Here is a 22,063-nt window from a genome sequence, read left to right as displayed (position 1 = left end):
ATGTACACACAGAAATACAAATATTGCACAAAGTCCTGAAATCCAAAATTCCTGTAACTGACTCAGAGCAAGACATCAGCTTAATGAGAGAGTTTGGAAAGAAAATCTGCAGGTCAGACACTGTGGAGTATTTTATAGTCCTGATGATGAAATAACACACATACAACATTATTGGGTGGCATTCAAAGGCCATCTTTCCTTGTTCATGTCTCTAAAAGCAAGGGAAATATCACCTGCATCGTAGGATGAATTTCAGGGCTGAGCTGGCAAATATTTACGAGAGCCATAAAGTTTAGAAGTCTAGTTTAATCCTTCCACTTTAGAAAGACAAAATGTTACTGCTAGGCTGCCAGATCCACAGATATGCCAAATTTCTACAAATCCCAACATTTCTACAGACCCAACATTTTTTTTTCTACAGAGGTTCATATTTTTTCCGTTAAAAAAAACCAAAAACCAACAAAAAACCCCCCAGAAATAGGTATGGTTTTAAACAACCTACATGCTGACTATACAGAAGTTATTTCTCTTTCTTGTTTTTCATTCATAATTAGATGTACTCATGACTATACCAAGATCTTCTTCATAGACTTAAAAAGGACTATGCAGAGCAACTACTGGATACACAAAGAATGTTTTGATAACTCAGGCTTCCACTCTCCTTCAACAAATGAACCAAGCATCAAGCTGGTATGAAAAGACAGTGCTGTAACACTGTATGGGTGTCTGATGGCACCAGGTGAGATCTGCCAACAGCAGCCTCAGACCCCCGCCAGGCGTGAGCTCCCTTCTGTAACACACACCATCCTCTGGGTTGGGAAAGCCCAAGAAAAGGAAGGACATGCTTTGGCAGACAGCCCAAGGACAGAACCCACAACACAGATGACCATTCCTGGACTATGCCTGCCTGCGTCCCTTTCCCTGGCTGTGAGTGGGCAGTGGGGTCTGTCCCCTTCCCCAGCCAAGGGCTGGCTCTGTAGGGAGATCTGCCATTTCTCCAGCCACTCTGTGCACCATCCTATCTGTCGCACGGTGCTCCCCAAAACCTGAGCTCCCCACATCTCCTCCCACGCTGGGGTGCGGGGGGGGGGGGGGGGCACAGCTCCCTGAGGGCCTCTTTACAGAACCAGAGACTTTTAAGGGGTTGGAAGAGCCCATGGGCAGGGACATCTCCCAGTAGACCAGGTTGCTCAAAGCCCTATCCAGGCTGGGCTTCAACACTTGCAGGGATGGGACATCTACAGTTTCACTGAGTAACCTGTTCTGGTGCCTCACCACCCTCACGGTAAAAAAATTTCTTGCTAATATCTAATCTAATTTCCCCATCTTTCAATCTGTACCCATTACTGCTTCCTCGATCACTGCAGCTCCTCATGGAGTGTCCCTCTCTAGCTTCCCTGCAGACCCTCTCAGACACTGGAAGGTTGCTGAGGTGCCCACACCACCTTCTCTTCTCCAGGCTGAACAGCCCCAGCTTTCTCCATCCTTGTAGGGGAAATGCTCCAGTCCTCTTAATAACTTCAAAGTCCCCTCTGGACTTGCTCCAACAGTTCCATGTCCTCCTTGTATTGGGGACACCAGAACTGTATGCAGCGCTCCAGGTGGGGTCTTATAAAAGCGAACCCCGCCCCAAGCCGTGCTTCCCCGGGGCTGCTCCGATCCCCGGAGGACAGCGGGGCCGGCACGGAGGGCATGGGCCGATCCCCAGAGGACAGCGGGTTCGGCACAGAGGGCAGGGCCGGTCCCCGGAGGGCAGGGGCCGATCCCCGGAGGACAGCGGGTTCGGCACGGAGGGCAGGGCCGGTCCCGGCCCCGAGGCCCCCCGCACACGCCGGGCGAGGGGCGGGACCTTCCGGTTCATGTCGGCGCTGGGCTGGCGCGGAGGAGCAGCGCGGCCATCTTGCCTCGTCCGGGAGCGGCGGCGGGGCGGGCGGGGGGCAGGCAGGGAGGGAGGGAGGTAGCGAGCGGCGGGCGGGCACCCACCGAGCGTCCGCAGCCCGCGGAGCGCCGGCCTTCTCGGAGCCTGGGGCGGGCCGCGATGCGAGCGGCGGCGCGGTGAAGCGGGGCCGCGGCGGGGGAAGGAGAGGGCAGCCCCCCGGGCGGCGGGCCTGCGCTAGCCGTGCCCCGGCGGCAGCGAAGAGAAGCCGGGCTGCGCGGCGTCCTGCTGCCGCCTCCTCCCGCCCGCCCTGCGCTCACCCCCTCCCCCCCGGAGCCGCTCCCTCGCCGCCTCCCTTTCCCCGGCTCCATCCCTTCCCTCGGCTCCATCCCCTCCCCGCTGGATGAGGCGGCCCCCTGCACGCTGCTGACCCCTGCGGACCCCGGCTGTAGGATGAACCCGAAGGACTCGGAGGGGGCGAGGCCGCTCCGCTCCCCGAGGAGGATCTAGTGGGGGGGCACCGACGCGACGCCGCCCCCCGCCAGGCACCTCGTCCTTCATGGTGGCTCCCTGCGACCACCATCTCGGAGCAGACGCGCAGCCCGGGGCCCGTGTGTGTGTCTGTGCGCGCCGCCGCCGCGGCCGCCCGAGTGAGGGAAAATGTCCACTCGGACTCCATTGCCCACGGTGAACGAGCGCGACACCGAGAATGTGAGTACCGCGGCCGCGGGGGACCCGCCGCACCGCGCCGCGCCCGGCCCCGCGCCGCCCGGCCCCGCCGCGCGGGCATCGCCCCGCGGGGCGCTGTCAGCAGCCGCCCGCCGCCTGTACGCTGCCCAAATTGCCGATTTATTCTGAATTGATTGTTTTTTTAACCCCTCCACAGCACGGTTCGCCGGCTCCGTGGCGTTTACGGGCATCCCTCCCCCTCCCAAGCCCGGTGTCCCCTCTTTAATTCCCCCGGTACTATTTGAGTGTCGCAGGGTGGCGAAGATCGGGTTGGTTATGTCGGTAACGGGGATCCGCGGTGGGGAGGGGAGCGCTGGGGGGCTGCTGCCTTCTCCTGATATACAAACTTACTGCCAAAGCACCCGAATAAACCTCTGGTAAACAGATGGGAATAATTCTGCTTGGCTAGGGGTGGGCTAGGTGACCTAGATAATAGGCCTGTTCCCTGCTTAATTTGCAGGGTTCTCGATGGTAGTGACGCTGTTAGGCTAGTCACCTGTTCAGATGACATTAAAAGGGTTTCTTTATTGGAATTACCCTTTGCGCAAAGGAGCCTCTTCCCTTCCCACCGAATACCCTCCTCTTTTTTTTTTTTTTTTTTTTTTTTACCTTGACAAAGCCAAGGTTTAGGAATTGACACTTTATTTACAATATTAAGTCAGTCACGTAAGTCGTATGCTAAAGGAAGAAAGAATAAAAAATAAGCTAGTCCTACCACATGAGCATATAGCAACAAACGAAGCTCGGTAGGAGACTCCCTTTCTGCAGATAGAAACTGTGTTTCTCTTAAGTTAAAACTTACTTGATCCTGGTGTATCCTGTCTAACCATTTTTCTGCATAGGCTATGACATGTCCCCAAATGATAAACAGAAGGGAGTTGTCACTCACTGTAGTCTAAAATGAGTTGATAGGTGAACTTTATATTCAGGTTTTTGTAAAGGCTATCTGATATTCTTTACAAGATAGCAAGATAGATGCTAAGCTTGATGGAGGAGGCTTTTCTTTTTTCTTTTTTTTTTTTTTTTTTTCTGTATGTGAGGGCTTCTTGTGTTTTGGACTAGCATAAAAGGTGGAAACTTTGGTTAAAGATCAGGAAAAACTGTTGGATTGTTCCAGACCATAAATAGTCTGAGAAAAGTGATGGTAGCCCCATTGTTTAAAACAAGACCAGACAAAGCGTTAGAAAACATGCTGCATGGAACAATTACTGCATTACTAGGGATTTAGATTTTATTGACATAATAGGCACTTCTAACTTCTGTGATCTTTATTTGCTTTAGCACTACATGCAACCTGCAGGCTAAGGGCTGTATTGAGCAAAAAGCCAACTAAGCATATTTGGTTGTAAAATCTCTATGAGCTTCCTGTCTTGTGGAAGAAAATAATTAAAATATTATGCAGCCCTTCCTATGCCATGGGGAGAGTTGAAGTTGAAACATACTCTACAAAATACTGTGCAGATTTTATTTGGATGATTTTAGTCTATACCAAACCTGACTGGACTTTTCAAGCTCCATGTAAATGTATGGAGGCCACATAGTAAATAATTTTAGAAAGTGTTCAGATCAGATTCCCCAATTAATTCAAACTCTACTGTGGATAACTTAACAGTGGAAAGACTTAATATGTGCTCTAGGAAACATAATTATTCACAAGCTGTGTGTTCTAGCACTTGAAGTTAGGTTTTTACATGTCTTCCACTTAAGGCACCTTGTTCTCACTTCAAAATATTGGTCTAACACTTCTGTTTAGTTATCTTCATAATTTGACATACATGGATTGTCTTGCTTGCAGATAAATTGCCTTAGGTTTAGAATAAGGCATGTTTTTAAACTGCTGTATTCTGTGCTGGTGTCCACAGAAATACCTGGAGGTAGTGATATTGACAGGGAATGATTAATCCAAGTACTTGCCAGATCCAGTCAGCCAAGCCCTCCCCAGTACAATACCACATTCCTCAGGAAGCTCTCTGATGTTTTGGCCATCAGCTATCTAGAAATTTACCAAACTCTATTTTATTATGCCTTGCTTAAAAACTAAATTTAAATCTGACATTTAGTCTGTCTGAATTACCCTGATAACTGTGAAAACCAGATCTCTTTTTTAATACCAAATGCAATAATTTTGATACTTCAACTAACTGTTCTTTACCCCAAATCTGGGTGTGTTATGTTGGCAGGTAAATTGAGCCTTGGTTCATTCTCTTTCACAAAAGAGAAGTCTAATTAGTTAATATTCAGAGGGCTCTTTGAAGAGGCTTAGGAGGTGCCAAGGCATTGAGCTAGCCTTTGGGCCATGGTTGTGGACCCCATTAATGCCTTTTCTCTGCTTGGAAGGTTACCACTGCTGACAAAGGCTTGGCTGGTGTTGAATCTGGTTGAAGTGTGCTGATCATAGCTTATCCATGCCTATACTTGCAGTTTTGAAAATGAAGTTAGTCTCCAGAATGACAGTGAGTGTAAATTATCATTGTCTGTGCTTGCAGTTAACCACGTTTAGTGGTTGGCAGGTCCTGTTGAATAAAAAAGTGTAATTGCCAGTACTTGATTTTTATTTTTTTTCCCTAAGGCTTCTTATCAAGACATGCTGAAGTGGAAATACTGTCACAGTGACTTTCCCCAAAAGCTACTGAGAGCTACCAAGCTTTTAGTGCCTTTGAGATTAAAGAATTTGGCTGCGAGTCACCTGGTTTTGAGAGGAAAGGCATCCCAGATGATCTGTGATCATAGGAACTTCACACTTGGACAGTTGGAAGCTGGCTGGTGGCCTGCGATGAGCTGGCTCCTCACCGCAGAGACACAGCAGCTCCTCTCTGGCCATGTCTTGTGCAGCAGTGGCTGCCAGCTGCTTAGGGGACAGAAGTGCAGGACAGGATCAGATCTTCTCTGTCTTTTTCAAAAATATGTCCTGCATGTGAGAAAGAAAGCAACAGAGACAGCAGAGACCTCCTTCGTGCAAATCTGGGAGACAGGATAGACACAGAAGAAGGACTTTAGATGACAGAAGAATGAGTAAACCTGTTTTACTAGTGATGAGAAGGAAGGGAGAGAAGATGGAGGTGAATAGAGTGTGGAAACACAGTGGAAAAGGAAGATAGAAGGTGGAAAACAAAAGATGAGAGGAGTCACAGAGGAATGTGCATATGGCAGGATGGAGGACAGCCAGTGACAAAGAAATAGGAGCAGAAGGAACAAGATTGTAAGGAGTAGGACAACTATTCATTAAAAAAAATATTCAAAGAGTGGGAAGATGATAGCAAACTATAGATAGAAACAAGGAAATACAGGTGGTATGGAGGTTGGAAGATTACTTTTTTTAACAGCATGAAATAGAAAAGAAAAATCTTGGATTAAAGAGTTTAATTAAAACCTCTCTGTTCATTGCACAACTGTGTTTTTTGGGGGGGGGGGAAAAAGGGTAACTCTTTTGAATGTGTTGGTTCTGCAGGCCAATCTGAATTAAATATTTAAATAATTTGAGGAAAAGCAAGACTAAAATATACTCTTATCTCCATGACTGTGCCTAATGTGAAAAATTTGCTATTGAAAAATGCCAGCATGATGGCAACTGTGCTTGCACAAAAGGATTCTGTGCAGCAGAAGTACTACCCCTTTTTGTTGTTTTTAGTTGTGTTTTTTTTTTTTTTAATTTAAAATTATTTAGCAAAAGCAGAGTTAGGTACAAAAATGTATTTTAATATACTGAGAAAGTGCAGTATGTCTTGGTTTATTACCAATTAACTATGAAATGCATTAGAGCATTTGCAGACAATATGCAAGCTTGCATTGTTCTATATATTATTTATCAGTCTTCTCCTATTACAGATAGATCTGTAATTTGAATGCTTTCTTCCGTAGCATGAAATCCTGTGGGTTTTTTTAAAGAAGGGACTGAAGAGGCAAGCGTTCCTGTGGCCAGGACTTCTGACAGATTTTCTTCTACAGGACCATCTACACTATTCCATATTTTTCACCAGTTGTAATAAATGTTCTGGTTTGAATTAAATTGGGCAAAGATGGCAAAATAACTAGAAATAAAAAATATTTTAGGAATTCACCTGACATGTATTTTTTAGTGCCAAAATTCCCCAGAGCAGAAAAAAATGCTGATGCCCAATAGGCCTGGTACTGTGTCCTCAGAAAATACCTGGTGAGGCTGCATGACATTGCAAGTCATCAACTGCTAGTATTTTCACATTTTTGTAGTGAGACATTTAATTCTCAGCTGTGCTGAGCAGTCTGTGCTGTGGGTTTAATCACTTAGTTTCAGTCAGCTCACACTGATGGGAGGCTGCTGGGGGCATCAGCCTCGGGTGCCCCTTCCCACCCGCGGTTTGTGCCAGCACTGATTATCACAGGGCTGTGAGATGAGTCTGGTCAGCTCTGATCCGACTCTTAAGAAAAGTGGAGTTATCCCCATTCTGTGGCTGTAAACAGAATGTCCAGTGCAGGTGGGGAAGGTTAGAAATGCTTCCTAGTGGCTTTGTTTTGGTTTGAATTAAGCCAGTCATAGCACCCTAGGGCTAGGGTAACTTGAGTTGTGCCGCAACTACAAACAGATACATATTTACAACAGTGTAATTTGGGATGTTTTGTTCCTAGAAATAATCTTTTTTTCCCCCTTTCTTACATTTTTTCAATAACTCAGAAAAACTAGGTTGCAGGACCTGACTCCAGAAAATGTTACATAGACTTAATTCATTAGCACCGCCAAATGTGGCTTATATTGCGGGCTTAGAAGTAGCAGTCTGAAAAACAACACAGCTGCATGAATTGCTGAAAGAAAATAAATGAGAGGAAATACAGTATTTAGTACACTGAACTTCACAGTCCTCTTCCTAGCTTTTGTTACCCACTCACCTGGTATCCTTACCTGCTTGGTTCTCCATTTTAGTTCTAGCCAAAAGATATATTCATGTTGGTGTAAGCGGACAGTTCCTGTTGACAACATGTCTCAGGTGACTCAAGTCAAAGGAATTCAAAGAGTGGAGGCATTTGTCTCTCCCAATCTCCATTTCATATGATATATAAGTAGCATGTGTCTGCAACTTCCTCTTCTCCTCAGTCAAGTAATGCTGCCTCATGGGTGTCAGCCAGATCAAAAATGGAGGTCACTTTTTTTTTAGGCTCGTGGCATATCAAGGTTGGCTCTGCTTAGCGTGGAGATCATCTGCCACTAAAATTCTTTAGAACATATGATAAATAGATGCATACTGCTCTTAAAACAAACCTGAAAGATACTGAGTACACACACCTGTGATGAGGAAGAAACCCTTGGGTTAGGAAGAATTCTTGCCCCATAAAGCAGCGAGATGCTGAGCTCAATATGTGTATATATACATATAAACAGAAATTGACTTTCAAATAAAATTTGTTCCTGCAGGGTTAAAGCCTAAGCAAAGCTTTCTATCTGCAAGCTCAATGTGGTTTTTGAAAACCAACTGTGAGGTGGTTGGGTTTTTTCTTTTTTGTTTAGCATGTAATTACTGACAGTGATGATTCTGGAAACAACTTAGTTGGCAGTATTGTTGATGAAGAATAGAATATGGTTGGCTCTTTAGCTATTATTCCCCAGGCTGATGTCAATAAATATCCATTTTAATCAGCAGTAAAGGAACTTTGGCTGGAAAGATATGATGAATGTCAGATCTTGATAATGTGAAGCAACAAAAGAGCTTTTAAAGAGCTTTTCTAACCGGCACCAGACTTATCTTTTTGATTATATAAGCAGGATTTCTTCACTGTTGTGTTGTTCAGTGCTAATCATGGAATTACAGATTCACTCTCTTTCATATGGTGTATAGAGCATGAACCAAATACTGCCAAACACATCTCAGAGGCTGTAGTGGTTTTGCATGGGAGGACTCTTGAGCCAGACCCTGTATGTCTGTGGGGGGAGCATCCTGCCTTTGCTGAGAACTGTTAGTGCTTGGCTGTCAGCACTTCCCCACTCTGGTCTTCAGGGCACTGCTGCACTTGTCACTAGCAATTCCCACTGCAATTCCCACTGCTGGTCAGTAGCCAGAATTAGGGGTGTGCTAGTGTTGCTTTGGGTAGCAGTGTTTCCATTGCCAGGTGAAAGTGTCCTGTGTCCCTACTGTCCCCCTCCACCAGGCTGCTCAGTGTAGACTGTTCCATTGCTGTCCTCACTTTGAGCTGGATCTGCTATGTCCTTGAGCATTACTCCTGTTTTTTTTTCTTTTATTTTGTCTTCCCCACTGAGGTGTGGAGGAATTAGGAATGTGTGTCAGAGGTATAGCTTCCATGTGCTAAAGGCTGTTTACTCTCCAGGTTCCCCCTTTAATCCGGTGGTTTGACAGATCTGACCTAATTAAAAGAGCCACTCGTTTTCATGAATGTCATACCAATTACATGAATGAACACTGTGACAGGCTGAGAACTGCGCAGTGAAATCTTCCCCTTTTGACAATGGAAGCATCCCAATAAGTGTTCTCTCTCCCTTAACATCTATATTATATTTCTAGAAGGTCTGCTTGTCTCCCTTGATGAATTTTGACCCTTTCAGTTGTTCCACTCAATCACAACATCCATAATGGTTGGGCTGTAGCCTGCATCAGTGAATAAACCATGGGTTGATAACTTCAGTGCCATTTTAGGTGAATAGCATTTTCCTTCTTAGGAAGGAATTTTTAAAATTTTGTGAGATGGAATCCATGACTGTTTACCCTTAAGATTGATTATGGAGTAAGCTAGTCTAAAAACTGCCTTTTAATTATATGTGTTGGAACCAAATAATTGGTTATGTAAACATCAACATATGCATACCGGGTCTGACAATACCCACCTCACTTCATATCCTGATTTGTGCCTTGGTCACTGGTAGGAGGGAAGTAAAATCAGGACAAGTACAGGACATCTTCACCTGATGCATTCCTGTTTTATAATCTAGGAGAGAACTTTCTTATAATACATGATGATTTAGGGAATCCCAGAGCAGTAACTGGTATATAAACAATTGTGGATGAGTGTTTGCTGTGACACCCTTTGGTGGCTGCCAGAAACGTAAGTCTGTGTTTTGACTTTCCAGCAGAGTTCCTTCGTCAGCAGTTGCAGGATGCCCTGCTGTGCTGTTTCAGGGATATCTTTGCTCAGTAAGATGCTGCCTCTGTGCATATCCTTAGGGCTGCCTTTTTGCTCTTACACTGAGTAGTACTCAGCAGTCTGTGTGTTCTTAAAGATACTAATGAGAATGGAAAATAAAATACAACACATTGTTGGGAAGGGCTGCGGTGAAATTTAGTCTTTGCATGTTTGATTTAAAATATTTTGGAGTTTTAAAAAAAAAAACAAACTATGGTATGTTTCCTGTTAAGTTTCTCTGTAAATGAGAGTGCTAGTGGGAAGTGTGTAGACAGAAATTACCTTTTTTTTATATCTTGTAAGGTAATTAAGCAATTTAGTGTCTCAAATGTTCATGTTCTGGAATGCTTACATTAATAACATTATAAGGTATAGGCTTTAAGTACAGTTTTTTCTTATTACAATTAAGAATGAAACAAGGCTGTCATGATTGTTACTGGTCTGACAGCTTTCCAATAAATTCTATAATATCACTTTGTAGTATTTCATGCAGAGGTTAGGTAGCAGCTAAGGTAATAAACATTCCTAGAGACTTCAGTAAGATTAAATTTTATTAGTTCATTTTTGCTGATGATAAGATAGTTCTCACTATTTAATTAAATAAATACTTTTAAAAAGTTGATGCCATTTGTCCCCTACATTTCAGAAAGAGTTTCCTATTTACTGTAATTAAACATAGATTTTTGCAGGTCTTGGACATTCTGATTTCTTACTGTTTTTTAGCTTTTTGAATGGATATCAGATTCTGTTTCTTTCAGGTTTTTTCCTCAACTTTTGGCACCTTCTTAAGCAGTTCAAGAACTGTGATACTAGTCATCCCCTGCCCTGTGTGTTTCTAATTCTCTGAATGTTAAGATATCTGAAACCATACAGATGCTGGATAAAACTAACATCTACCAAAAAGATCTCAGTTGTTGACACCTTCATATTTCATTTGCTTTTTACTTTTTTTCCTTTTCTTTTTTCTTTCTCTTCATGCTAATCATTATCTGGCTATGAAAGGATGTCGGCTCATCATTGGGGGAAGGCTTTTGCGAAAAGGTGGGTTTTGTGTTGTGTTCCAAACGTAGTTGGTCTTGGGTTCAGTCCCTCCCTTGCAGTAAAGTCTCTCACAAATGGAGATTTTTTTACTTCATTTCCTTCTGGGTTGAGTAATAATAGGGTGGGGTTGAGGGGAGGAGGAGAATGTTTTGTTTTGGGGTTTTTTTAAATGACAAAGGTTGTCCTGTTAGCTTGAAAATGGACGGTGCAAAAAAAGAACAAACATTTAAAGTATCTAAAAGATTTTTAAATGCAACCTGATGCATGCCAAGATATGGAAAAAAGTGCTTTATTGTCATGAGTGGATTTCAGGAAATTTTTCTTTTAAAAGAGGTGGTGATGGGCAAACCTGAAGTTGCACAAAGTACCCCATCTCCTTGCCTCAGTTTCCCTCTACAGTGTAATGGTCTTGCTTTACATGAAGACAGATATTTTGGGAATCTCTCAGCCATGGTGAGTTCATCAGCAAGTGTAATTCTTACACAGAAAGCACCTCCAGGAAATACAACTCACCTACCACAATGTATGGAAACTTATTACAAATGAACACATGCTGATTTTAAATTTTATGTTTTTAAGACAAAGCCCGTATCTTCTTGAAACCATATAAATGTGGATCTGGAAAAGAAGCCTGAAATTGAACTGAGTTTTGGGGGGTCAGTGTAGTGAGGAAGGCAAAATCTGGAGATTTGAGGGAAAAGCAAATGACATTCATCTCAATTTGGAGAGCAGAGGATGATGCTATTGAAATTTTTCTGGGCTGAGATTGGCACTGTTGACCTGTTTGCTGAGGAAAATGCCCTGGGAAGTACTTGAGCACAGCCAGATGCTGTACAAGCCAATGCATGATTTGAGCTTTTGTTGGACCACCTATATTTTGCTTTTTGCCTACACCATTTAGCTTTCCATCTGCCTATCACAGCTTCTTGAAAATGACTAGGCTGGGAGGAACACTTTCGCTCAGTTTTGAGTTTATGCTCTTCATTTCCATATGCAAAAGAAAATCCATGTTGAAATGGACAATCTGTTTTCTGTGGTTTTTAGAAAGCTTGTTGTCTGTTCAGTATAATAATGTAACTGACAGAGGAAGGACTTGCTGATAGATTTATTTATGTGAAGTGGAATATAGTCCAAATTAGATATGGTTGCAAATGGCTGGATTTCTACAGAGGGAAACATGGCTTTGAGCAAATCAGTTGGAGAGAACTGAACTGCTTAGGAACACACAGCTTGATACTTAAAACCCACAGCTGAAAAAGGTCATATTCTTGAAAAGAAACAATCTGGGTTGGAGTGGAAATGCAAACCTCCATACAAGGAGATTGTGTTCAGTTTATCAACCCTAGTCCAAATGAGTTCACAGCTTTTCATGCCGCCCTTTAAATGCAAAGTTAGGAAGCATGAAAAAATTATAGGACACAAGAAGTCATTTCTCAACAGGAGGACAGTGAAGCTCTCAAGACACAATTACTGGCTGGTTAACTATGTGGAAGAGAGTCTGTTAGTATAACAGAATCTTTCCTTTTCCTGGTAGTGCTTATGTGAAGTAGGGTGTGAGTCAGATCAATTTTGGCTAACCTGTTCTCTGGCTTGTGACTACATCGTGCCTGATGCCCACATCTCAGCTGCTTCTTAGGCTAGCTCAGGACTAACAGTGATTTAGTTCAAGCACAAGGCAGCACAACTACTGTGTTTTCAGAGTCAGCTGTGTGGTTCAAAAGCTGTTGAATTCAAGTTGTTGAATCTGTCTGCTGGAGAGCCTAAGCTAACAAGCCCTGCTGGGAGGCAGTCTGGCTCCTGCAGAAGCCAGCTTGTGCCAAGTGCCCAGGTCTGGAAGGGCTGTAGTTTAAATATTTCTGATACACTTCTTTTTATGAGGAAGGTTATCAACTCAGTGAAGTGCAGTGTAAGTAGTACAGTTGTATTCCTGGGATGCTGTACTTGAACTGAAATGAACTTTCCTCTAATATATCCAAGAAATATCCTTATGGCCCTGTACAGAACATCCTGGTCCCTGATCACCAGGGGTAGCAATGTAGGAGGATGTTAGCGCCTAGAATCAGCAGTTGCTGCTTTTTTCTAGCTGGTCTGAATAATTTGACACTGAAAGGTATGAAAGGAGCTGACAGAGAAGTTTTCTGCATTGTGTGTTACAAGGTTTGTTAGAAGTCAAAGTTTAGAGAAATACAGAGGATTGTCATTGCTGTGCCAGTGCGCACAGGGGTGGCTAAGGTGGTCCAAACAATCAGCACCAGCCTGACATTAAGGACATGCAAAATACTGAAATTTTTAATATAGGATTTCACTGGCTTTAGTAGATCCTTCAGTTGTTGCTCATCCTTCCTCTCCTTGAGAATTACTGATTGATAAACACCCAGTTGTTGCAGGTCTCAGGATATTATTGAGAACACTGAATTATTATCAAGCCTTGAATTTTTACTGGATGTTGTTACAGAGGTGTTTCGTGTTCTTGTGCCAGTTATTAGTGGTTTGGAAAAAACGTGTACTCTTGCTCCTGAAAATGTGATAAAATTGCTAGACTATGAAATAGGGCAGGATGGGCTTCTTATTAGGAACACTTGATATTCTGCATGAAAAGAAACTTTGCGTTTCACTTCAGCCAAATGCAATCATGCATGTAAGGATCCAGGAATGAGAAGCAGTCAATCAGGGTTGGTGTTGGGTGGTCAGGTACAGATGGTCTTCTGCAAAGAAGGTTACTTCTGCCCCTGTGAAATCAGTGGGGTGTTGAACAGAAGACGCAGCCTCTGTGTTTAGTCCTGCTGCACCTACTCTTGGTATGGTAGGTCTATGTCTACCACCAACCCCACAAAAAGATGTTGGAAGAATAGAGGAGGGTTCTCAACAGAAGTACAGGAAATGTTTCCTTGTCTTTACTCATTCATACAGCAGCCTGTTTAGGGAGCTCAATAACATATCACTTACTGAAGTGAAAGGGTGTTGTGACCAGAGAAATGAAGTACCTCTATGGGAAGTGCAAATCTTGGGCAATGCAGTAGCCAGGCTAAAGGAGAAGCTACAGCCAGATTGATACTAAAACATTGTGTGTTTTTTAAAATAGTAACCATTGAAACGGTTTTCCAGGAGTTGCCATAGACTCCTATCAGTAGCATTTCTTAAATAAAAGTGTTTTAAAAAAAAATTGATCACAACTGTTGCACTCAAATTAACAAATCAATGAACCCAAGATGTGCGAGTATATGGTCACAAGGTTACGTCAGGCAAGTGAAACTTGCCAAGTGTCACGCAAGCACGGATTTGTTCATTTGTGCCTGTACCATGGTTGTTAGCTCTTGAGGTATGATCTCATCCTCACACTACAGTGATTTGCAGACTGAATGTTGCTGTATGCCAGTTTCTTGGTTGTCCCAAATGGGTTTCAGCAAGAGGAGGAGTAGTAGAAGAGCAAGATCTGGGGTTTCTGGGAGGACTATGAGTTTAATGTGTCATCTTTGGCGGAGTCAGATATTTGTTCCACATTTGGAGGCCCCTAAACATTTCTAACTAATACTTTAATGAGTGTGGTTGGTGTATGGACCTCAACCATGAGTTAAGAATGTAAGAGGGCACCTGCTCTTTCATAAACAGATTATCAGGAAGTGAAAAAATACTTCAATCTTAACCATGTAATCTAATGAGTAAAGACTTATAGATAATATATAACAATTCCTTTTTGCGATTAGTAGCTGTTCAAGGAAATGAGAGTGAAAGGAACTTGAAAGATTGCAGACAGTGTCTCAGATCTCTGTAACTGGCTTTCAGCTTATCAATATTCAAGGTTTCAGTATATTAGGTAAGATTTCTTTCCTTGTTCTCCAGGTCATCCTGGGTGTTTGCAGTCATGGGGATCTGTAGGAACACAAGTTTAGCACCACAGGAAAGAAAAAAACCCTTTTAAAAAAAATATTTCCTTGGTATAAGTTGTCCAATAAGGGTTAGCAATTTGTGATCTTGGAAAATCTGTATTCGTGTTTCCTTTTCAAAGGCTTTCCTGCACTAGTTATGCACAGTAATGCATAACTAATGGGAAATAACATTAAACACCTCTATATATTGTACCTAATCTGGCAGTCCATGTAAGTTACTTAGACATGCTCAGCTGTTGCTGCAGTGCAGGTGGTGTTCCACTGTCTGGACCAGGTAATGAGGTGAATACTGTGTCATGAACTGGCCACCGCTTTATTGCCCCATCAGAGCAAAGTTCAGTGTGAGTGTGAAGTTTCAGTTGGATCCTTTGAAGGTTTCTTCGAAGGCATTGCTGATGTTTTTGAATGCTGTATGCTTCTCCTCATTGATGTGTTTTGTCTGTATTCCTCAGCCTTACCGTGTGTGTTTTTGTTGCAGCACACGTCCCATGGAGACGGACGGCAGGAAGTTTCCTCTCGAACTGGGCGCTCTGGAGCTCGCTGCAGGAACTCCATAGCCTCCTGTGCTGATGAGCAGCCACATATTGGAAATTACAGACTCCTTAAAACCATTGGAAAGGGGAATTTTGCAAAAGTGAAGCTGGCAAGGCACATCCTAACTGGCAGAGAGGTAAAGTGGTATGGGTGTAAACAGCAGTGAGTTGCTGTAGGTGTGAAGGTTCTCTTGGAATAGCATCATCTAAGTCGGTGAACACAGAGCACATTTTACTAGAGATATTGCCACTGATGTAGAAAAAAGCAGAAATTGAAACCTACTTTTTTAGTAATGATTACAAAACAATTTCTCTTGAAAATGGTTTCTTAAACTTGCATTTTTGGTGAGTCTCTGTCCAGCTGAATTATGTTAAAATTTGCTACTAATATTCTTGGATAAATCCATTTTCAAAAACCAGATCAATATACAGAGCAATTAAATAAGCTTGTTGGAAGGAGACTGCCTCTTAGTGTCTCTTTACTGCAGGGCTGTATTGGAGGCAAAGTTGGGCATGAGAACTAAACGTTGTCTTAATTATGTTCCGAGTAGTCCAAATGCAGTATTTTCTTGCCAGAGCTATGTATCTCCCAGGAATCCTAGGGTGGATCATCCCAGTGTGCTGGCTGGCTTTGGGAAGATGCTTCAGTTTGCTCAGGGATAGTCTGTGTGTCAGTGACAGTTTGCTCAATGTGTGCAGTATAGACAAGCTTTCTCTTGCACCTCTTCTTGGAGTCGAACCCAGCTCCATATTTAGTTTCTGCATGCCATTGCAATCTAATTAATCACTTGCACTTAATGGTGTTCTGATTTGGTGAGCTATAGTCCTGTCTGCTTGTTACAAGAAGGTGTTTCTTGGTGCTGTTTTATTACAAGCAACTCTGAAGTACTGAAAGAGGGAGAAGCACCTTGCTAACCTTTTCTTGCCAAACCTGTCTGATGAAGTAAATGTTTGCTGATACCAGCAAGGACTTTTACAGAAGCTGTGTTGCTGACTGCAGTGCTTTAAGGGAATTTCTCTTTTCTGAGCTAATACAGGGTTCAGTAGCAGGAACAGAGGGAAGAAGAGAGGGGACATCATTTTGCAAGAGCTGTTGAGATGGATTTTTGTTTTGGCTGACAGTTCCCATTGTCTTCTGATGTTAAAGTTAGTTCTCATTTGTAAAGAAAATTTTTGATTAATTCCTTTTCACTTAGGTTCCCTCCTCTTTTTACTGATACTTAAGATGGGATATGCAAATACTTGGTTAGTATTTTTTTGCTATTGTTATAGGTATAGAACTTGGAGATAGATATGTGCCACATTTTACAAAAAGTGAAGTACATATTTCTTTACTTGCAGATAATTGTGTTGACCTCTGGTCCATTATTTTGTCATTATTTTTGTTTGACATTTCAACAAACAAAGGGGACAGTGTAAAATTTTTGGCTAAATTTGGAAATATTTGAGTACTAAGCTTCTTCCACTCTCACGGAATTGATGTAGTTCTGTCAGTTCAGAGCATAAATACTTTCTGGGTTGTGACCATTGGAATGAGTGTCATTCCTTAGAAGGGAACAATTAAGATAATTTTATAGGAATATCTTCAAGATTTTTTTTTTTTAAGAGGGAGAAGGGTAAAATTTCTCTTCTTACTGGATAAACAGTACAATGTTGATAATTTTAGATGTCTGTGACCAGAATTGTTTCCAATATTCTGGATAGCAATTTCCCCAATGTCATTACTTCACCCTTGCCTTTACAGAAGTATTTATCTGATCAATCTTCAGATTGTGCTAGGCTTTCTCGTGGCTGTTAAATTGATGTGTTTTGCTTGTGATCAGCAACAGCACCAACCTTGTATGTTGATTCTCAGTTTCATTGCTAACTCATCTCCAAGGTTGTTTAAATTGGTTTTCCATTGTGTTTGATGGTGCCTCTTAACTCCTTCAACAGACTTAATCATTATGCTTTGACATCCTCTGCCAAGGCCACTCATACAGATATTAAACAATATTGGTCCCAAATTCTTGTCCTTGAAAAACTCATTTATTTCCAACTTAATATCTCTTTAGACTCTTTTTTTGGGGGAAAAAAAAAAAAACAAACCAACAACTCTGTGCACTTTTCAGCTTATCTAGTTGAAAAATTTCCATGCAGCCTCTTAGATGAGGCTTTTCATTAGCCCAGGTAGTCATATCTTGTGTGTTTCCATAGGGTACGGTTAACTGTAGGAAAATATGTTGCATTTAAACCTTCTCTTTCCTTGGTTTTTCCCTGCCAGTTTTGAGTTCAGGAATTTTATGATGAATTGGAAAAAAAAAAATTGTCAGCTCATTTCTAAACCCTGCTCTGCTGTTCTGTTCTTGGTAGATGCTAGGAACCTGTGCTGCAAGAATGCTTTTTTTTCTTTCTCCTTTGAAAATCTGCTTCTTGTAAGAATTCCAGGGTCATATTCTCAGCCTGGCCTCAGCCAGATGGCACTTAGCTTTCTGAATTTGTGATTTCCTGCTTTACACTCTTTCTCCTGCAGCCTGTCCTGTCTTTGTTCCTGTTCTTTTTTCCATCTTATGTACCAAAACCTAAACTAAATGCTTAGTTTTGGGAGTTACACTTAAATGAGTTTTCATCTCTGCTGTGTTCTTGCTGTATTTGAACGCCACTTATCTTTTCCTTGTTATCTGTGTCTCTGTTCTGAATGTCCTTTTAAGTGACCATGTCATGTTCACTTTTTGGCAATTCCTTCTTTATATTTCTGTGCTGAGTAGCTTCCAAATCCTGAAGCAGATCAGCACTTTTCTGTCATTTCCTGGGAGGAGGATATGTTTGTTTAAGCATTCTTTTAGGGTAGTTGCTCATCTCCTTGCATCTGGAGTCCTTCCCTGGGAGTTTTCCTGTTGCTTGAGATGAAGATTTCATGTTTCCAACTGGAGTAAGTTCTAGGACTCTTTTAATTTACATTTTTAGTGTGCAGAATGCATGATGAGTGCCCATCTTCAAATTACTGAAAGGAAGAAATGTTCAGCCCTTCACAGGATGATTAGAACATCAGCCTAATTTGAGGGGGTTTAATTGTCTTGCAAGGAGTGTGTGGCCAGAGATTAGCTTCACTGCATTAGGGCTGGGGCTTGGACACACCATCCTTCTTGGTCCTCTGCCTAGGAGAGCGTTATTTGTAGGCTGTCTGCCCTTTTGAAGCCACAAGTCTTCATTGTCAATCTGCTTTTCTTAATTCTTTGACTGCAATCCATGAATTTTCTGTTGTAGTTTTATCAAAAGGTGTTTCCTCTGACAAGTTTTCTGTACTTGCCAAAATGAACCTAAAAGATAAAACTACCTTCTGCTATTACTGAGGTGGCCAAAATTATTATGGAGCCTTCTGTTCTTTAAAAACATGTTCAGTTAATAGCCAGGGAGCTGAAGTTTCCCAGTGAGGCTGAATTCTTTCAGAACCCAAGTCTGACTCCAAGGAATCTATTGTCATCTTCTTTCTGTTCTCTCTTGGAAAAACTGAAATTTAAGAGGGAGAAAGCATTCTGAAAAGTAGCAGTTTGGCCAATTTGCTCAGTGTCCCAGCTTCTGGTTTCTTTAACTCCCTTATTCAAGTCATGTAGGAGGGATGTTTTAAGTCACATTATTGTGAATGGTGAAAGCAAACTCAGTTTTAATTCTATTAACAATTTCACACAGAATATCATGGCAGTGGTGTAATAGTGTAGGTGCATTTTTCCAGCACTGGCCCTAGTTCACAGTGCATGAAACCATTCCCAATGCACTTTATGTAAAGAGAGCAAAGGATCTGCTTTAAAAGGCAATTTAATGTTTTATTAACTGTATTTAGAAAATTCTCCATTTAACTTTCTCAGGCTTGTCAGAAGTACTCTTGAAGGCAGGCTGCCTTTGCCTGTGATTTGGAGGCCTTATCAAGGCACCTGAAGTTGTTCCCTGTTCTGATGATGGGTTCAAGCTCTAACAGCCCATCTTAACACATTGTACTCTCAGTGTTCATGTGAGTAGGAATTCTCTAAATTCATCCTGCCTTTAAGGCTATAATTAGTGCACTGAACAGGCCTGAGAGTCTGTCTTCTGGAAAACTGAGGTCTGTATCTCCAGGGCTGAATTTGTTTGACAGTGTCAGAGCTGAGGTGAGCTGGTTTTGCAGTAACATGGTACCTTAAGGCTTGGTGGGTTAAAAAAAGTTTACATCTTTTAAAGATTCACCAGAATGATACAGCCCAGAACAAAAATGCAAACTTTTCTGAGTGGAATGTGCATACTAAGTGAACAGCTGTGGGTAGTCTTGGGGCACCAGGTCGCTTTCAAATAACATTATCTGCTGTTGACAAAGGCAGTGCTCACTACATCCAGCACTACAAGAGTCCAGCATCATAATCCAGAATTATCAGAGATTGCAGGAAGCGAGTCGAACTATTGTCACAAAGTTAACAACAGGCATAAAGGTAGAGATAAAAATCTTCCTTGGTTTCGTACACAGCTGCTCATATAAAAATACCTATTGCTTAATGTCCTTCTCTCTTGTTTGTATTTTTGAAGGGATTTCTCAAGGTTTTGCAATGGAATTTTGCCTCGGGAAATAGTGATCTATAATTTCAGTAGCTTGCCTTAGAAGAAACACTCCCCAGAGTAAAAACATTCTTAGATGGTTTCTCAGTCATGTCTCATCGTATCTTGCAGCTAGAAGAGCTCAAAATAAGTCTTGAATATCAGTTTCAGAAAACACCATATCCATTATGTAATTCTGTGATGCACCCAAGCGTTGAACACTGCTCCCCTCTTACCCTCTGTATTGTGACAATCCATCCCTGTGTTTTTGCACTTGAATGCAGGGATATAAATTGGCTTTGATGTAAGGTATTCTTTATTCCATATGTCACCAACCCCAAGTTTATGAGGTGACAAAGATAGCTCAGAGTGATGCAGGGAAATGGGAGCTGTGGCATGGGAAGGAGCAGCATCTACTGTTTGAGCCAAAAATTGAAGTGGAGTTGAAAGCCTTTGCTTTGCACCAGTGAAGTATTAGAATCAGCTGAGTTGCAGCATCTTGCCTCTTTGAGAGGCGCCATCTCCTTCTGTAGAGCTTCTTCTGGTGAGTTTCCTCTCTAATTTAGAAAGGAAAAATACTAATTGGCATGTAATTCTAGAAAGATTCTCATTTCTTGTTCTACCTTGTCCAGTATCCAAACTGCATTGCGCTGAAGTTTCTGTTGCCTATTCATTGCTTCAAATCTTCAGGTTCTGACTAGTTAGTATGGTATGGAATTTCTCTTCTGCTTATTGTGTGAATTTTTTATTATGTTCTTTAATATTTCTGTGCAGCATTTACTGAAAAGAGGAAAAGTAAAGCAATGTACTTACCCAAACTGTTGTACTACGGCCAACATGTTTTTGTTGATTTCCAAGTGATACTTTTTTTAATACCCATCAGGGAGCAAATTGACACAAATATTTAGTGAATTTCCAAAGATGAACTTACTTCTTGCCAAATTTGTGTGGAAATGCTTTCAATATGCTCTGAAATCTCTGCTTTTAGAAACTGCCAATGCCCAGTCACTAGTGTGTAATCTGTTGTGTAATTATACTGTGTAAATATTATCTGTAGGCACACTGCTCTCTATCGGGGCAGTCTGTCTGCTGTTGGAGCTTCCACTGTCATGACTGTGATGGTCTTAATGTCAAGTCAAAGACTCAGCAAGCTTTTCATCTTAATATCCTTAAAATACCAGGGTTTTTCTATTCCTGCTTCTGCTTTAAATACAAGTATATAATTTGCAGAAGTGTTTTTTGTGTAATTTTCATGTTTTCCATGTCTCTTACTGGATTTGAGCATGTTGTAATAACGCTGTATTGTTCCTATGGAAAATACTGATCATGAACTCTTCCTTTAGGTTGCCATAAAAATAATTGACAAAACACAGCTGAACCCAACTAGTCTACAAAAGGTATGTTTTTACATTTAATCTTTCAACTCTATTATGACTTGTTTGCTCCCCCACCTCCTTCCATTAACCCTGAATGCCTGTGCTGGAGAATCTGAAGCATTGCATACCTTTGCACACATCTGACTACTGTATTTAATAACTGGTTTTGCAACAGATATTTCTGACAGCCCTGCAGTTGTTCAAGCTGAACTCGTGTGGAGCTGTAAACTGAGAAAACAGTGGTATTTGCTACTTCCTTTGTCTCCCAAGCAGAGCTGACTGTAGAGAGGACCTGTGGTTTGGTGTCATGCCCCCATGTCTCCTTTGTGCTGGTTGCTTTGTTAAACTTAGAAGTGCAAAACTTATATTCTGTCCTCTTAAACTGGCCTTGAAAATACTGCCTGTGGACTGAAGGCCAGGCAGTATCTGTGCCTTTCATGTAGCTTGCAGCAGGAGAGGTGATGCAGTTGTATGAAACAAATTGGGCCATGTCTATTCTGGTTTCTTCCCTCTAGCTCTGAATGTTTAATGTGCTGTTACAGTTGTATCACCTTATCTTTTTAGTACAGAGTGATAAACCCTGCTCTTTCATTAAGCAACCCAGTCTGTTTGGGAGTCCGTGCAGGAAGTACATTTAAATGTTACTTTTACTTGGGACTTCTTTAACTCTGTCCTTTTAAGTTCTGCAGTCAAAGGCTTTTTGTTTACTTTTGAGTACTTTGATAAAAACCCCCTTGAAATATTTCTGTTTGAACAAGAGAATATGCAGAATTTACCTGCAAACAAAATGAAAGAGAGTAACTAGAGGAAACTGGAGAATATACACATTTGTATTTTATGTAAATATTAAAAAGATCACTTGACTAGACTTTTTATCAAGATTAATGGTGCAAAAGTAAATTGGAAAAACACACAAGTTCTTACATTTTATGGTTTCATTGAGAGGCAAAGAATAACCTGTAGAAGAAAGGCTCCGTC

At 41.9% G+C, this 22,063-nt stretch overlaps 1 protein-coding gene across 11 annotated transcripts in view; it reads left to right on the top strand.

Moving 5' to 3' along the window:
• The first annotated feature begins 1,889 nt into the window (after positions 1–1,889).
• The window catches only part of MARK3 (microtubule affinity regulating kinase 3), a 62,131-nt gene continuing 41,957 nt past the window's right edge, over positions 1,890–22,063 (top strand). For 8 of the 11 annotated variants that reach the window (XM_084208447.1, XM_084208455.1, XM_084208456.1 and 5 more), the window contains exons 1-4: positions 1,890–2,587; positions 10,709–10,747; positions 15,113–15,304; positions 21,053–21,106. In XM_084208447.1, the coding sequence (XP_084064573.1) occupies positions 2,537–2,587; positions 10,709–10,747; positions 15,113–15,304; positions 21,053–21,106 (336 nt within the window). In that variant the 5' untranslated portion in view covers positions 1,890–2,536. The remainder of the gene's footprint in view (positions 2,588–10,708; positions 10,748–15,112; positions 15,305–21,052; positions 21,107–22,063) is intronic. The other 3 variants (XM_084208448.1, XM_084208454.1, XM_084208449.1) reach the window with 1 other exon arrangement.

This window comes from Fringilla coelebs (assembly GCF_963513975.1).
Source record: "Fringilla coelebs genome assembly, chromosome: 6".
Classification (NCBI taxonomy): Eukaryota; Metazoa; Chordata; class Aves; order Passeriformes; family Fringillidae; genus Fringilla; species Fringilla coelebs.
The sequence above is the reverse complement of the archived record's forward strand: the minus strand, read 5'-3'. Positions and strand labels throughout refer to the sequence as shown.